This window comes from Tympanuchus pallidicinctus, unplaced genomic scaffold, assembly GCF_026119805.1.
Source record: "Tympanuchus pallidicinctus isolate F22 unplaced genomic scaffold, pur_lepc_1.0 scaffold52, whole genome shotgun sequence".
NCBI lineage: Eukaryota > Metazoa > Chordata > Aves > Galliformes > Phasianidae > Tympanuchus > Tympanuchus pallidicinctus.
In genome coordinates, this window is record NW_026294772.1 from 381,345 (window position 1) to 398,973 (window position 17,629).

General features: G+C 50.6%; 2 protein-coding genes across 19 annotated transcripts in view; one reads left to right on the forward strand and one right to left on the reverse strand.

Annotated features, from left to right (window-relative positions):
• LOC128091793 (zinc finger protein 345-like) overlaps positions 1-5,573 on the reverse strand; it is a 29,329-nt gene extending 23,756 nt beyond the window's left edge. For 2 of the 17 annotated variants that reach the window (XM_052705117.1, XM_052705113.1), the window contains exons 1-4: positions 4,249-5,072; positions 3,255-3,336; positions 2,938-3,064; positions 2,236-2,346 (exon numbers count right to left, since the gene is read on the reverse strand). In XM_052705117.1, the coding sequence (XP_052561077.1) occupies positions 2,236-2,346; positions 2,938-3,064; positions 3,255-3,336; positions 4,249-4,268 (340 nt within the window). In that variant the 5' untranslated portion in view covers positions 4,269-5,072. Of the gene's footprint in view, positions 1-1,280; positions 2,131-2,235; positions 2,347-2,937; positions 3,065-3,254; positions 3,337-3,574; positions 3,733-4,248; positions 5,073-5,149 lie in introns of those variants that run through there. The other 15 variants (XM_052705132.1, XM_052705130.1, XM_052705126.1 and 12 more) reach the window with 15 other exon arrangements.
• The window catches only part of LOC128091796 (zinc finger protein 501-like), a 31,770-nt gene that overhangs the window by 10,154 nt on the left and 3,987 nt on the right, over positions 1-17,629 (forward strand). The gene's annotated exons all lie outside the window — the stretch shown is intronic.

A 17,629-nucleotide genomic window follows, 5' to 3' on the forward strand; every position in this document is an offset into this window, starting at 1 on the left:
ACATGCTGACATTCATTGTAAGAACAACAAACAAGACTACACTGAAGAAAGATTCAGAACAATTCAGCTTCTTTATTCACCCTCTACGCCTTCCACTACAGGTGATTCTCAGAAAACCTCCAACAGCCACGTTACTGCTCTCCTGACCCTTCTCTCAGGTTCATCAGTGCACTCACAAATTACTGAGAGCAACACATGCACACAGACACACAGAACATCCCTGCACAGCTGCTTCTCCTTAGGAAACGGCATCAAAAAGCTGCTGGCAGGAAGAGCAGAAGAAACCGGGCATGGTGAGAGAACTGCTCTGGGTAGCAAGGAAAGGCCATCTGAAGCTCCTGGGTTAAGTCCCTTCTGCAGAGGGTGCCAGTCGTGCACCAGGAACACTTGTAGGGTCAGTGAGGAACTCTGCCCTCTGCACAAAGCCCTTCTCACATGCGAGGCATTTCTAAGGCTTCCTGCCATGTGAACTCACTGGACTTCACCCAAGTGCAGACACTCTGGTAGCTCAGCAGGTTTGAGGTGTGGCCAAAACTCTTCTTGCAGGCTGCACATTTGTAGGGTTCCTCATGTGAATCCACAGGTGTGTGTTGAGCTCCCAGCTCTGGACACACCTCTTCCTGCAGTCAAGGCACTCACTGGGACTCTCCACTGGTTGGTTCTCTGGGATCTACTGAGGGTTGAGCTCCAGATGAAGCTCTTCCCACACAGCCTGCAGACAGGATTTCTTCCTTCCTGCTGACATATCAGCCCAGCTGAGGTTTCCTTTGGGTCCTCACCTGCTGCCCCACAGCACAGGAGTTTCTACGGGGGAGGTAAAAGGTGACTCTCCTTGCACACAGCCCTGGCAGAAACGTGCCACCTGGCAGAACTTTTTGAGTGGCTGTGACACATCTCACTCTGGATTCTCCTCTGTATGGCCACTCAACACAGCAACTGCAGCTGAAGGAGAGCAATGTGCAGAATTCTCATGCAAAGAAGGAGAAAGAGGATTTAGATTGGCCGCAGAGCTTTTCCTCTGCTCAAGGGATTTGTAAGGTTCATCACTACACAAATCCATAGTTGGCCACCAGGCTGGGGCTCTGCCTGAAGCTCTTCCCACGTTATGGGCTCTGCAGGCTCTGTGTCTTGTGTGGCTCTGCTGGTAGGTAATGAGGCTGGAACTGCTTCTGAAGGTTCCCAAAGTTTTGAGGTGCTTCTACAGCCTGTGTGCGGTATGGATGCGCTTGTGGGTGTTGAGATTAGACTTGCGTGTAAAGCTCTTCCCACACTCAGGGCACTTGTAGGGTTTCTCCCCTGTGTGGAAGCGCTGGTGTTGCTTCAATGCACAACTCCTTTTGAAGCTCTTCCCACACTCAGAGCACTTGTAAGGTCTCTCTCCTGTGTGGATGCGCTGGTGCCGCTTCAGTTCAGAACTGCTTTTGAAGCTCTTCCCACACTCAGAGCACTTGTAGGGTCTCTCTCCTGTGTGGAAGCGCTCGTGGCGCTTCAAGTCAGAACTGCTTTTATAGCTCTTCCCACACTCACGACACTGAAACGGTTTCTCTCCTGTGTGGATGCGCAGGTGGTAGATGAGCTGGGAACGGCTTTTTACGGCCTTCCCACACTCACAGCACTTGTAGGATCTCTCCTCTGAGTGGAAGAGTTTGTGGCTCTTCAAATGAGAACTGCTTTTGTAGCTCTTGCCACACTCAGAGCACTTGTAGGGTCTCTCTCCTGTGTGGATGCGTTGGTGGTAGGTGAGATGGGATCTCCATCTGAAGCTCTTCCCACAATCACAGCACTTGTATGCACTCATTGCTGAGCGTACACACTGGTGGTTAACGATGCTGGAATCTTTTTCAAAGCTGTTTCCACACTCTGTGCATGGATTCTGCTTTTCCTTCTGGCACACATCCTTGCTCCCGGGATCTTCACGCTCCTTCTGACCTATGTTCACGTCCAGTGGGCTCCTTCCTTTCTCTTGCAGACACTTTCCCAGTGGCATCGTGGTGATGTGCTCTGCCTGACCTTGCTCCAGGCCTCCTTGGACATCCCTTCTGATTTCTTCCACACAGACACCACCCCACCGCCTTTTGGCCACACCACTTTCCTGCAGATCCTCCAGTAGATCTGTAACCCCAGTTCCTGCTGGATGAAGGAGGAAATCCAGAAATAGCACACAGTGCCCAAAATAAAACACACACAGAGATGGCTCTTCCAGCCCCAACCTCCTCCTTCCCTCCACCACCTCACCTGGGCTGAGGTCTCCTGGCACGGCCTCAGGGCTACGCACATCTGGGATCCAGGGCTCTTCCCCTCCTTCAAGCAGGGAGATCAGCACTGGTCTGGGGGCTGGAAGTGGAGCTTCAAGCAGAGAAACAGGCGAGATGAGAACATTTCCATCATTCTGGCACAGTGCCTGTTCAACAGCTCTACTCTGTGTCCCTCCCCAGGGAGAAAACACACTTTGGGCACGAATGACACTGGGCCCACAGCTTCCTTTGGAGCAAAGAACGCTTTTACAACTCTGAAAATTAGGAAGGGATATTCTCTTTAAAATTCACTTGTGAACGGCTTGTTTATTTTCTGACAATATATCAGTGATCAAGGCATCAAAATGTCAACGGCAAGTGAATGGAAAATCCTACACTGTAAAGGAGTAAGCAGGGAGTCATCTGTGAGCTGCAGCTGGTGGCACAATATAAAGCCCCAATGGAAGGGCTGGTTCTCTCCCTCCTGGCTGATGCCTGCTTGCCAGCACTGACTCTGGGGCGTTTGTGAGCCTGCTGTGCATCCTAATCCCTTCTGAAACTCATGCTTCTCAGCTTTTCCTTTGCTGCTGTTGTAGTTATCAATATGGAACTGCATGGTGATCATTCAAGGCCCGGCCTGCAGAGGCTCCTTCTGCACAGCCAAAGGTGCCCTAACGAGGAGGAAAGGCAGCAAAGCCCTCACCCAGCGAGGCCACGCACTGGTACGTCTCCAGCATCACGTCCCGGTACAGCGCTCGCTGCGCAGGGTCCAGCAGCGCCCACTCCTCCCTGCTGAAATACACGGCCACCTCCGCAAAGCTCACGGGCTCCTGCAAGCAAAGAGGCTCCTTGCTGGGAACAGCCAAGGCCCAGGGAAGCAGCTCAAACAGGACACAAACTCCCGTCCCAGCCGCTTCTCTGGCCCCAGCACACACACGCTGCCTGAGGCCACCTCCCTCTCCCCCTGCATTCACATCCCTCGCCCCTTGGCCTCTCCTGCCTGCTTCCCCCAGCCCCTACCTGACATGGATGTGCTGTGGCCATCTGTGGCTCTCCTGCAGGTGAGATGATCACAGCTGGAAGGCAGAAGTTGAACCAGAGCCTGCAGGGACAAGGGAAATGCCAGGGGAGCTGTGAGGGAATGCAGCAGTCCCTGTCCCAGCCCAGCCCTCCACAGCCCATCTGCAGGGCACTGCCTGGGGGATGGCAACAAGAGGCCTTGCACAGGAAGACAATCAGCAACAGCACTGGTAACACTCTGGCTAAAGCTGATTACAAATCACAAAGCTCACTCAAACAGGGACTTAAAACAATGCATGGCAATGAGTCACTCCTCTTACCCCTAAACAGGGTGCAGCGCAAGCGCCCCTCGAGCTCTACTGCACAGCAATGGGCCGAACTACAGGATCTTCCCACAAGCAGGGATGTCTCTCAAGGTCACAGCTGTACAGAGATCCCTTTCAGCTTGCTGTCAAGACACCTTGCCGACACAGATCTTCTGTAAGAGGTGCAAGGTTAGTTTGGAAATTCATGAGCATCTCTATAGTTATGTGTTACAGTGATGATTTCAAGGTAATCACAGAATCATACAATAGCCTGGGTTGAAAAGGACCACAATGAACAACTAGTTTCAACCCCTCGCTATGTGCAGGAATGCCATCCACCACATTGGCCAGCCCTGAGCCACGTCCACCTGCTCTCGAATACCCCAAAGGATTGGGCATCCATGTCCTCTGTGGGTGACCTTTTCAAGTCCCTCTCCGCCCTCTGAATGCAAAACTTCCTCCTGCTATCTAACCTAAGTCGCCCCGGCTCAATTTAAAACCATTCCCCCTCGTCCTGCCACTATCCACCCACGTAAGCTGTCGTTCTTCCTCCACTTTATGCGTTTCCTTCAAGTCCCGGAAGGCCACCACGAGCTCTGCCCAGACCCTTCTCTTCTCCAAGCCAAAAAATCCCAGTTCCCCCATTGCACCAAGAATGCCGCGGCGGATGCGTTTCCCTCCTCGCCCACCTGGGGACGCTGCTTCCCATTCAGCTCCGCACGCACACCGCGCTCGCTTCCCGGGGACCTTCTCAGCACCGTGCGCCCTTTGCACGACGCAGCCTGGGCTGCACTTTGCTGACGTGCAGCTCGGGCGCGTTCTCAACGTGAGCTGCAGTCAGCCCACAGACCGCCACCTTTTCAGCGTCTATTGCACAGCCCAGTGCCGGACCTGCTGCAGATGCTGGACGTGCTCAGGGCCCGCACCTGTGCGCTAAAGGCATCTGCAGCTGCCGGGACAGCCTGAACAAAAGCCTTGGCAGGGGTTTGCACGATCCCAGGTGAGCCATCAGCCCAGCGCTAAGCGCACAAAAAGTAACCCTGAAAGGGCCGCTAGAGGCAGATGCTGCCTGCTGGGTCCCCGAAGGGAAACTGCGGGCTGCCGGCGAGGGAGAAGGGACTTGAAATTCCCCCCTTGGAGGCTTCGCATTCAGACGCTCAAAAGGAGGCATCGGGGAGTTCAAAACTTCCATCAATCCTTGCGTGCAGAGCTGCGGAGCGAGGCCATCTCGTGTCTCCCGTGGCCCAGAGGGAGAAACGCAGTCGAGCTGCGCTGTGTTCCAGAGAGCCAACCGGGCAGCAGAGCACGTTGAGCTGCTGTGCTCACTTCCCCGCTGTCCCAGCTCCAACCCCTTCCTGCGCCCCTCGGAGCCCAAGCCGGGCTGCAACACGCCTGGGAACCGCTGCTCCCTCGTTGCAGCCCGTCTGGCCCAGCAAACCCGCTGTGCTGGGCGGGAGCTGCAGCCGGGACGGGGCTCCGGCCTGCTCTACAGCGGTGCCGCTTCCGCCCCGCTCCCCGCTCGCCTCCCGCTGCTGCTGGCAGGGGGCAGGAAATGTGCGCTCCTCTGCCCCAGCCGCGAAGGGCTCCTACCTCGGGTGCGGAGCAGGCTGCTCCCGCCTCTGGTGCAGGCAACCGGGCTCCTGGGAGTCGCGGAGAGCAGAGGATGCCGAGTGCCCTCAGCCCGGAGCTGGCCGCAGCACGGCCTCGCTGCTCCTCCTGCCTCCGCGGTGCTGCCCGGATGGCTTCCGGCCAGGCTCTGGCCGCTTCGGCACAGCCTCAGGTGCCGGGCAGCAATTCCCACAGCGAGCACGCCCCGAGCCGGCTGCCGGGCCTCGGGCAGTTTCACAGCTCGTTCTCCTGGCACATCTGCACCCGGGGAAGGGAGGGATGGGGGCTGCGTTTTGTTACGCTAATGAAGCGTCGCTGTCTGCTGGGTCTCTTTGCTTCCTTTGCTGGAGACATTCGCACAGCCTTGTGGTCACACGTCCCCACGTTGCTGTCCTGGCGTTCCTTTCACTCCCCTCACCGCGAGCAGCTCCCAGCAAGAGGCAATCTCCGGCTGCCTGCTCTCGAGGGCAGCATCTCCCTGCAGCTGGCTCACTTGCTCACTGAGCGCTGCCCGTGGCACTGATGTCACGTTTCTACTCGCTGAGCAAGTGAGTTCTATTTCCAACAACTTCCTATCCTGCTTTCTCAATTCGGTCTTCTGTGCAAGGCATGAGCATGGTTAAGCTGTCTGCTGTACGAGGGCCGGCTCTGCTAAAAACTCTCGAGACCCACACATCCACTGTGGGGCAGAGAAAGAGGCCTATGTGGAGGTGAAGGAGTGAGGTTGCTCCCCTCGAAGGTGGACCCACGGCTATAAGTTGGGTGATGGCTATCAGTGTGGGAGCACACTTCTCGGGAGCAAGGTCCCACTGGGGGAGGTATCTCGAGAATTCCAAGAACCTCACAGGTGAAATCTTGCAAGGCACCCTGTGAGTGAGGCTATAATGTGCTTGGGAATGTAGGCTTTGTAATACTTTGGAAAATCATTACAACAAAAATGTATCTGGGGGCGTTTGCAGTTAGCTGCCAGGAAGGGGCCTGGTAGGATCATGTGATGAGTAAATGTCCAAACTGTTTTTTCATTGTCATTATCCTCGTGATTGTTAAGTGTATCTGTTATAAAATTATTGCTTGTGGAATTCCACATACAATAAAAGTGCTCTTGTTGCTGGGAGACGTTGGTTTTAGCTCTTGCCCAGGGAATTCGGTGTTCCCGTGCCGTCCATTACCCAGAAAGGGAGACTTTATAAGCTGCTGCTGTCTGGTGTGAATGCTAAATATTGGATCAAAGGCGAGTGGTGTGAATGTGGGAATGGAGTTTAACTGGATAGTTGCTTAAGCCTGTATTTGTTATCTGAGGCTTGACCTGTAGTCCTGTCCAGGAATTACTGTGGAATAGAGGAAACTGGCATTTTGGTTGGTGTTGTGGACTGGGGTTTAAAGAGGAATATGCATTTGGTCACACTAACGTGGTAGCTATGAGGTGTGGACTTTGGGGAACAACAAAGAATCAATGAAATTGAGTATGGAGGAGCACGGGGAAAGTTCCGAGGCAACCCTCACTTCAGGTATTTCTGGGGAGCCTGAGGACCCTGTGAGAAATTAATGGTGGTTGGAAGCTGATGACCACTTAGCAGTTAATAGTGTTCTTGTGAAGGCAGGAGATGAGCCTGTCTTCGCATTTGGGGGGTCCTGTTTAACCCAAACCAGCTGAGCTACTCCTAAGGCTGAGATAAGGGCTCTCAAGGTATCCTGTACTATACCTTACCAGTGGGTTATTTACCCTTTGAACCCTTCTTGGATTTTGATACTGGCTCCAAACAGTTCTCACTATGCCTGGTGGGAGTTTGAGCTGCCCCATCTCTGCCCAGCCACCAGAAACCTTTACCCAAATGACACCTACTTAATATATTACTTCCACTAATGATATTCATGCCCACTAATGAGAGTGTTATTATTTTCTTAATAGAGGCCATTGTTAAGTATAGAGATGTAAGGTTGATCCCAATAGAAGGGAGAAGAGTGACAATCACACATTAAACAATAACAAATAAATATAACACAAAACATAGTACTGTTATAACCAAAATACAAAATGTAACAGCACACAACATCAACTTGCCAGAGATATCACCCTGAAATAAAGCAAATTAGTAACCAATTCATCTTTTCTTTATGAGTTTCACTTTTGACGATGCACTTTCCTTGACAGACCAAAGAGTTCCTCAGCATCTTGGAATAACCCAACAATACTTAAATTACTCCATGTGCCTTATTACTTCTACAAGGGAATGCCTCTGGCTTCTGTAGGAAAAGTATCAGTACCAACATACAAGGATACTCCCCTTTTCTTGGGAGTTCCGAGAAATCAATTTGCCATTGTTGCCCTCCCTTCTAAATCATTAATTAGATTCCAATCCTCTCTAGAATATATTACAGGTTCTGACTCAGGTTAAAGATTTTCAGTTGACCGGCTGGAATTCAAAGCCCTCTTCAACTACCTGTTCTGCCACCTGACCCACCGTCTTATTTCCAGTTTCCTGTGCAGTGTTACCTTTCTGATGTCCTTTACAATGCGTAACAGCCACACTCCTTGGTAGGTTGGCATCATGCTTGTGCACCTAAAGGGCCCCAGGAAGCCTGGACGCTCCTCAAGATGGAAATCTTAAAGGCACAAGAACAGGCTGTCCCTGAGTGCCGTAAGGCGAGCCGTAGGGGAAGATGACCAGTGTGGATGAGCTGGGAATTACTGTTGAGACTCAGGGAGAAAAAGAGAGTCTACGTCCTCTGGAAGAACGGACAGGCTACTTGGGGAGATTACAAAGAAGTAGCTAAGGTATGCAGGAAGGAAGTTAGGAAGGCGAAAGCCCAACTTGAGCTCAGGTTGGCCTCTGCAGTAAAAGACAATAAAAAATCCTTTTATAAATATATCAATGGCAAAAGAAGAACCAAAGATAATTCTTATCCTATACTTGATGCAGCAGGGAATGTGGCCACTGAGGACAAGGAGAGGGCTGAGGTTCTCAATGCCTTCTTTACATCTGCCTTTAATAGCCAGATCAATTATCTTCTGGGCTTTTTATGCCCCGATCTGCAAGTCTGGGACGGTGCTCAGAATATACCCCCAAAATTCTGGTGGAGACAGTCAGAGAGGTGATTGCCGAGCCGCTCTCGGCCATCTATCAATGCTCCTGGTTAACTGGTGAGGTTCCAGAGGATTGGAGGCTTGCTGATGTGACTCCATTCTACAAGAAGGGCTGTAAGGAGGATCCGGAGAACGGTAGGACTTTTAGCCAGACCTCAGTACCAGGGAAAGTTATGAAGCAAATCATCTTGGATGAGACTGCACGGCATGTGCGCAGTGTCCAGGGGATCAGGCCCAGCCAGCACAGGTTTGTGAAAGGCAGGTTGTGCTTGACCAACCTCATCTCCTTCTATGACTGGGTGACCAGGCTGGTCGATGAGGGAAAGGCTGCTGATGTAGTCTTCCTAGACTTCAGCAAAGCCTTTGACACGGTCCCTCACAGGCTTCTTCTGGGGAAACTGGCTGCCCGTGTTCTGAACAGATAGACACTTCTTTGGGTAAGGAACTGGCTACAGGGCCGTGCCCAGCGGATCATGGTGAATGGAGTGAAGTCCAGGAGCTGACCCGTTTCAAGTGGTGTCCCCCAGGGGTTGATACTGGGGCCCATCTTGTTTAATATCTTTATTGATGACCTGGATGAAGGAACTGAATGTACCCTCAGTAAATTTGCAGATGACACCAAGCTGGGAGGTGGTGTCGATCTGCCTGAGGGTAGGGAGCCCGTCAGAGGGATTGAGACAGGCTGACCACTGGGCTGAGGTGAATGGGATGAGGTTCAACAAGGCCAAGTGTCAGGTCCTGCACTTTGGCCACAACAACCCCATGCAGCGTTACAGGCTTGGGGGTGAGTGGCTGGATGAGTGTGAAGAAGAGAAGGACCTGGGGTTCTGGTTGATGCTCGGCTGAACATGAGCTGACAGTGTGCCCAGGTGGCCAAGAGGGCCAATGGCATCCTGGCCTGCATTGGAAATAGTGTGGCCAGCAGGAGCAGGGAGGTGATCATCCCCCTCCTGTCCAGGCAGTTATTCCAGCCCTTTGAGGGAAAGTCCCCTCAGGTAATGGTCTTGCTTCAATTACCTTGTCAGTTGCAGCTACTGCATATTTTGCCTTACAGTTTTCTTTTCTCACAAAACTGCTACCATCGGTAAACCAGGTGTCTTCTGTGTCTTCTAAGGGTTTGTTCTTCAGGTCCGACTGGCTGGAAGATGCAGCTTCAGTTGTTCCAAAGCTGTTACAAAATACTGGTTGTCCAGGAGTTCCGCTAACGAAGATACTGGGTTGCAATTATTTCTACGTCATCCTGCTCTACCAGGATGGCCTGGGATTTCAGGAACCTTTGGAGTGAGAGCCAGTGCCTCCCTTTTTACCTCCAATACAGCAGACACTGTATGAGGTATAAAAGCTGTTGTTCTTTGGCCTAGCAACACCTGAGTACTGGTGTAGCCACTGCCCTCAAGCATCCCGGCCACCCCTTACTCACTTCATCCAGCTATTTGGAGAGGTGTGCCACTGCCGAAGGTTCTGGGCAAGGACTCCCAGGGCCATTCCTTGTTTTATTATGTGAGCATTTCTGGTAGCCCCAAAGCAGAGGGCCTTCATGAGTTCTTATTTCAGTTTAGGGAATGCCCACCTTGCCTTCCCATTTCTTGTAATATTTTGGCTTCACCAACAGTCCCTAGCTGTGCACCCACGGTCGGCACCATCCTGTCATTCCTACGGAGTTCCTTGGCAGTCTGTGACTCAGGGGGCTGGCAGATGGCTTCTTTCCTGGCAGTCCTTAAGGGTTGAAGTCCAGCTGTAATCTCATATCCCAGGTATGTCTTTCTGTTGAGAAACTTGATCATCATTTCAACAAGAAATTCAGCAAACTCACCGTCCATTGCACACAGTCCTCTTGGTTTCTGTGACGTCCACGCACTGCAGTAAGGCTCCACTCTGGGATGGAGGAACCCAAGTCTCAGGTTCCTGAGTTGATCAGCTCTCAAAAATCATTGAGCTGTTCTCACAACCCTGGGTAACACTGTTCAGATTAACTGAGTCTTTTCTCCCCATCCTAGGGCTTTTCTATTCAAAGGCAAATAACCTTAGGCTTCCTTTGGCCAAACCTGGCAGAAAAGGCATTCTTCAAGTCCAGAAGGTAAACTCCACTTACTGATTCCTTAACTTGTGTAATAAGGTGTATGGATTTTTCACCACTGACTGTATGCATTCAACTATTCTATTACTTGTCCTCAAATCTTGTTCCAGACTATAGCACTTGTTTTCCATTTATTTATTTATTTACCTATCTATCTATTTATTTATTCATTCAGGTTTGGAGTACTGTATTTGGATCCATATTCAATCACTAATCCAAACTCCAAAAACTATCTGTTATTTCTTTTATCTTTCTACAGTCACATATCCTCAAAGGGCTCTGCTTTACCCTGACTGGGCTAACTCTTGCTTTTAACTTAACTTCTCTTTAGGGCTGCATTTTTGGGTCTGCCAGGTATCCCTGATACCCACCCTCCTAAGCATTTCTTATTCATGATTTCTGTAACTTGTGGGGCTATAATCTTGTTTTTCTGTGTTTGTGTTAAAGGCAGGCTTAAAATTCTCAATCAGTTAATACTGTTTGATTCTTAGCTCCAGTTTCATTTAACTGCTTGCCAGAGTAACCTGGCATGTACAAGAATTTATTATTATTTATTATTATTCCTGCTTGTTTTCTCAGTCTATATTTAATGACTCCCCAAAAGTAAGCCTTTTCTTATTGGGCATTAGCTCCTTCTACTGTTGCAAAATCATCTACGGCTGTCAAGAGGCACCCGTATCCACCGCAAGATAAATTTCTTTATCCTGCTCCCCTAGTTGTAATTTAACCAGTGGATCTGCTAGGGTAAACTTCCCAAATTCCCATCCTTCATCTTTGCAACCAGAGACTGTTCCCCCTTTCTCAGTAATTTACACCTTATTTTCACTCCGGTGGGGCAGAGCCCTCCCTGGGCTCTTCCAGCCCTCCCCCACCTCTCTCTGAGTGCATCCCTGGGTCCTACAGCCCTACTCTAGTGCTGCGACAGTAACAGCTGCTGTTGTTCCCAATTTCCTTATTATCTCTGTTTCTCAATCAGTTTTCTTTTGCTTTTCCTTCATATCACTCACCTTTCTTCAGTCCTAACATCCCTTTACACCCTTCTCATCTTTGCCTTCCTCAGCCTGTGTCCTTCCCAAACTTTCCACTTTCCAAACTCTCATCACTACATAAACTACTAGCATCATTTTTCAGTTTTTACCTCCTCCCCTCCAGAGGCTTCCAGTGTTAACGCTGGGATTTCCTAGATCTCTGCAGAGGATATTCTCACTTCCAGTGCCCTGTCCTCTCCACCTCCCCCTTCACAAGTAACAGCAATCTCCATCCCCGGCTCTCTCTCTCTCTCTCTCACACCAAGTTCTGCTCGCGGGGGGAACGGTGTGGGGGGTTGCTCTCATGCCAGCAAACATTAACTCACTTTCTCTTTAACCCTTTTCCCTTTGTTCCACTATTAGTACCTTCAGTTGCACTTGCATGTACCCCTCAATTCTATACCATTAACAATTACACTTATACCATCAAAACAGTTTGTGTCATTCTCTTCAAAGTCCTCAAATCAAACCATACAGTTCTTCAGTTTCCATCAACACCCTTAATACCATGTAACTTCTCACTAACGATCCATAACGTTTGGTTATAAACACCTCACCACAGAACCAGCACTGATTGACCCACCTCCTTCACACATCTCCTTGCAAGCAGAACACAGTGTTACGTAAATGAGTTGACACTCATTCCCCAAATGGAGCAGGCATCTCTCTATGAATCCATCATCCCCATTCAGAAATTCATACAAAAACGTAAAGACAGACAGGCAGACCATGATCATTGTTATACTCGCACTCACACTGCAGCTGTGCCATGTCACAGTACTCAACACATCTGCTCGCAATCACACACAATGCTGGCTTTACACTTTAACAAATCAGAGCTCCAGACTCCTTTTCAGTGTTTTGGTAACAGTTCTCAAATACACGGTACTGAACACTTACAACTGATGGTGACAATGATTTGCGGAATCAAACTCTCTAACCCACCTAAGGTTAAAAGAGCAGATACGTCTTTAGTTCAGCGCTGCGCCGCACGCCAGCTGCAAGGGGGATCATTCCTCCTGGCTTGCACACCAGAGAGTGGGGTCCTGTTACCTTTATAAGCCAAGCCATACAAATTCAACAATGTTACCCAAGACCCATTGGCATATTAATTGCTTTTCCAGGAATTCATTTACATACTGTCCCCCTCCCCAGGGCATGCGCAGTAGTTTCCATTGGATGAAGGCTCGATGTCTTCCTCCCCATTCGGTGGTCGTTCAGGGATGAAGTCAGACGTCTTCCTCGCCATGTCCTTTCGACCTTTGTTTCAGCTCTGAGCTCCTTTCCCACCTGGCATGTCTCTGCTGTTTCTCATCCCGCTTATCTTCCCCATCCATTGCTTTCTTAGGGGCCCCTCTCTACTGACTTGAAGAGGCTCCCTTTTGGAAATATACTTGGGAAAAGCAAAAAACATTAGACAAAACTGGTGTTATCAATCACTTAATAACTAGCACGCTCAATGACTGTTGTTTCTTCCCTGCGTACGCCTTACGGGCTTCCTTTGTAGGGTTTCCTTTCCAAGGAATTGCCCTGTACCCAACTTGTGAGCTCACCTACCCAGGGGAGAGCACGCCGACCCTTTTCTACCCTGCGTAGGGCATCTCCATATGCCTTATGGGTTCCCCTTTTTCCTAAACATACCTGGTCTGCTGACAAATGGTCCTTGCCTGTCCCCGCAGTGATCGGACGAGGAAGGGGAGTCCTTCCCAGAAATCTCGGGGCGCACCAAAGGCGTGCCTCTCAGCCCTCTCAGCCGGTCCTGCAGCCGGACAGATTGTCCCATCTGGGTCGCCAAATTGATTTACGGAATCAAACTCCATCACCCAGAGTTAGGTTATAAAGCAGCTATGTTTTATTCAGCATTTGGCGCCAAGCTGGGTGCAAGGGGGATCGCTCCTCCAAACTTGCACAGTGTAGGACAAAAGTTTGGTACAGATAGAGGCCGAACTAATACATAATCAGTGTTTTTCCCCGAATTCGTATACATATTTCATTACGTTTCTGAGAACCCATCAGCATGTGGTCCCTCCCTCTTGCACGTGGGCAGTGGGCAGTTGGCAGTGGGGGTCTTCTGGTGGTCATGGGATGAAGGCTCACTGTCTTCAACCAAAGTAATCCGATCCAACCTGTTCCTTGTGTGATGTTCTCTTCCTGTTTACAATAGAGTTTCCAGATGTTCTTTTCTTATCTGGCCTCACATCCTGCTTGCCTGCATTCTTATGCAATAGTTAACCCTTATCGTGTCTTTACTCACATTCCTATGCAATGGTTAATCCTTATTTACTGCACATCCTGCTTGCTACATTCTTTTTTCATGTCATCGTTTACAGCCGGCCCATGTTTCCCCTAACTCATGCCCAAGTAATGGTTTTGGAGAACCTGGCACCTACAAGAATGTATGTATTCCTACTTGTTCTCCTAGCCTGTATTTAATTGGTCCCCAAAGAAGTAAACTTCTCTTGCCAGTGGCTCCTACAACTATTACAAAAATCATCTACGGGTAATAATTCTTGACGTAACACAGAGTAAGAGGCACCCAGAGGTATCAGAAAATAAACCTCTTTACCCTGCTTCCGCAGCTGCTTTCGGTCCTGTGGGGGTGGAGCTCTGCTTGAGCCCTTCCAGGCTCCCCCTTACCTCTTCTTCTAGGTAAGGACATCCCTGTTACACCTTGCTCAACTTTGCCTTCCTCAGCCTGTGTTTTTCCAAACCCTTCTCACTTTCCAGACTTTCATTATCACTGACATCACTAACATTATATTTCAGTTTCACCCCTCCCCTCCCAGGCTTCCAATGCTCACACTGGGATATCGGGTTTCCCCAGCTTTCTGCAATGACGGCTATTCTCACTTCCAATGTCCCGTCCCATCCCCATTCACAAGCACTGCGCCCTCCGCAGTTACAGCGGGAGGCTCCGGCCCCTGGCTCTTTGTCCAATTCCGAGTTGTTCTTACAAGCCGCGGTGGGGGGGCGGGGGAGGGAGGCGGGGGGTGCAGGGGATGTGTTCTCGTGCCAGCCCAACTCCAATATCCCAAACTCACTGTTTTCCTCAACCTTTTTGCCGTTTTTTGTTTGTTTGTTTTTCCACAATTCCACTATTTGTACCCTCTACTGCATTTCCACATACCATTAACAACTGCATTTCCACATAATTTCCCCATACCGTTAACAACTGCATTTCCACATGTCATTAAGACAGTTTCTCCCAGTGCCTTCAAAATCCACAAATCAAACAACACAATTCCTCATCTTCCACAAACACCCAGCACTTGGTCTCATGATTAGGGCACTCAATTATACAACTGGTCCCGTTACTACATTTACGTTCCTGGTTTCTTATTCAATATTCCCCCTGGCTCACCAACAATGTTTCTCCAGTGAGCCAAAATACAACCCAGGGGCTCTTCCCGTATCACTTCAGACACCCCTTGTTCCATAACAGCCTCGTACATGACATCACATAACAGAACACTTTCACCACACGAACATTTAACAATCACAAGGACAGTGACAATAATCAGTACAATTTATCCTCAGGATCCTTCCTCTCTCCTCCCTCCAGAGCCCAACCTTCCCTCTGTATTCATTTCCCACACTTGCGTAGCTGCCAGCCTCCTTCTCCAATAATCAACATATCAATGATAAACATCATTTCCATCCATGAGTAGAAATTAGGCCCTAGAAATTGGTCTAATTGTTCTGCTACACTTATAGGATCCTCAGTTAAGGAATTCTTCTTGAAACTCCTAACTTCTCTTCTAGTAAAAACAGCAGGCATTACCATACCCTATTTCCCTTTGACCTAAGACTGCCCTAAGAGGTAAAGTGAAGTATTAGTAAGGTTAGTGTTAGAGAAAGGAAAACTCTCCAGGTCCCATTCGCATGACTCCAACTCCCTCAGTAATCGAGAGCCCATCCTCTCTCCAGGACCCTGCACAGATCAGCAGCACCCGCTCCCCTTCTCTGGAGAGGTCACTGCCGCCTGCACCGCTTTAGAAATTGAAGGGGGGGGGCAAAGTTACCTAAGGGATCCCATTTATCATCTTTCTGCTTCTCTCTCCTTTTTCTTTGAGCTTCGACTCCTTCTTGTGAGGAACATTTCTTTACTTCTTGCACCCATTAAGCAACATAAGCCAGTTCTGTTTCAGAAAAGGGAGTCTTACTGTTTACATATAACTACAAAGTCTGATAGGCCTGATCCTCGTCAGACTCCTCTTTTGGTCAAAATAATGATTTTCCCTGTAGTGGCTCTCTACTGCATACAGTGTTTAAACATCTTTTCCCTGTTCTTTCCCCTGGTTTTGGGATTATTTTCCAGTTTTGAAGCATTTCTCCCAAGGCTCTATCTCCAGGCACCATTCCGGGGACTTTTCCCCTGCTCTCAGAACTCCTGTTACCCATCCCTCCAGAACGCTACCGTGAACTCCCCAGCTCACAGGTTACCACCCCCTGATTCTCTGCATTTGGGGCCCAATCCCTCAGCAGTACTACAATGACATTCTGGGCTTCTGCGTGATTCTGTTAAACAAAGAACACCGGGGGAACGATGCCAGGCCTTCCGATGTCTCTTCAGGCGCTTCCTCAGGCAGGCCATGACTTGTTCTCTGGTTTGATCTCGTGCAGGATATTCCTGCAGTGTGTACGACAAAATATACATCCATACACCTCTATACAGAGTTCCTGGGAAGGATCATCTAGAGGATCAGTGATGTAAACTATCAGAGAAGTTAAGCAGAAGAACTCCCAAAAAGAACTACGATAGCGGAGATCATGAAATTAAAAATATATATATATTATTCAATTCTAATACAGAAACAACATTTGATTCCCACACTTATAAAGCCTCCGTTGCTGGGTAATGGAGTCTGCCTAATTCCCCAGGGCAACCCCACGTAGGACATCTCCTTAAGACACATGGCTCCCTGTACTTGTAACAAACCTGGTCCATACCAGGCCTCTTTCGCTGCCCCACAGTGGATGTGTGGGTCTCGAGAGTTTTTAGCAGAGCCGGCCCTCGTACAGCAGACAGCTTAACCATGCTCATGCCTTGCACAGAAGACCGAATTGAGAAAGCAGGATAGGAAGTTGTTGGAAATAGAACTCACTTGCTCAGCGAGTAGAAACGTGACATCAGTGCCATGGGCAGCGCTCAGTGAGCAAGTGAGCCAGCTGCAGGGAGATGCTGCCCTCGAGAGCAGGCAGCCGGAGATTGCCTCTTGCTGGGAGCTGCTCGCGGTGAGGGGAGTTAAAGGAACGCCAGGACAGCAACGTGGGGACGTGTGACCACAAGGCTGTGCGAATGTCTCCAGCAAAGGAAGCAAAGAGACCCAGCAGACAGCGACGCTTCATTAGCGTAACAAAACGCAGCCCCCATCCCTCCCTTCCCCGGGTGCAGATGTGCCAGGAGAACGAGCTGTGTAACTGCCCGAGGCCCGGCAGCCGGCTCGGGGCGTGCTCGCTGTGGGAATTGCTGCCCGGCACCTGAGGCTGTGCCGAAGCGGCCAGAGCCTGGCCGGAAGCCATCCGGGCAGCACCGCGGAGGCAGGAGGAGCAGCGAGGCCGTGCTGCGGCCAGCTCCGGGCTGAGGGCACTCGGCATCCTCTGCTCTCCGCGACTCCCAGGAGCCCGGTTGCCTGCACCAGAGGCGGGAGCAGCCTGCTCCGCACCCGAGGTAGGAGCCCTTCGCGGCTGGGGCAGAGGAGCGCACATTTCCTGCCCCCTGCCAGCAGCAGCGGGAGGCGAGCGGGGAGCGGGGCGGAACCGGCACCGCTGTAGAGCAGGCCGGAGCCCCGTCCCGGCTGCAGCTCCCGCCCAGCACAGCGGGTTTGCTGGGCCAGACGGGCTGCAACGAGGGAGCAGCGGTTCCCAGGCGTGTTGCAGCCCGGCTTGGGCTCCGAGGGGCGCAGGAAGGGGTTGGAGCTGGGACAGCGGGGAAGTGAGCACAGCAGCTCAACGTGCTCTGCTGCCCGGTTGGCTCTCTGGAACACAGCGCAGCTCGACTGCGTTTCTCCCTCTGGGCCACGGGAGACACGAGATGGCCTCGCTCCGCAGCTCTGCACGCAAGGATTGATGGAACTTTTAAACTCCCCGATGCCTCCTTTTCAGCGTCTGAATGCGAAGCCTCCAAGGGGGGAATTTCAAGTCCCTTCTCCCTCCCCGGCAGCCCGCAGTTTCCCTTCGGGGACCCAGCAGGCAGCATCTGCCTCTAGCGGCCCTTTCAGGGTTACCTTTTGTGCGCTTAGCGCTGGGCTGATGGCTCACCTGGGATCGTG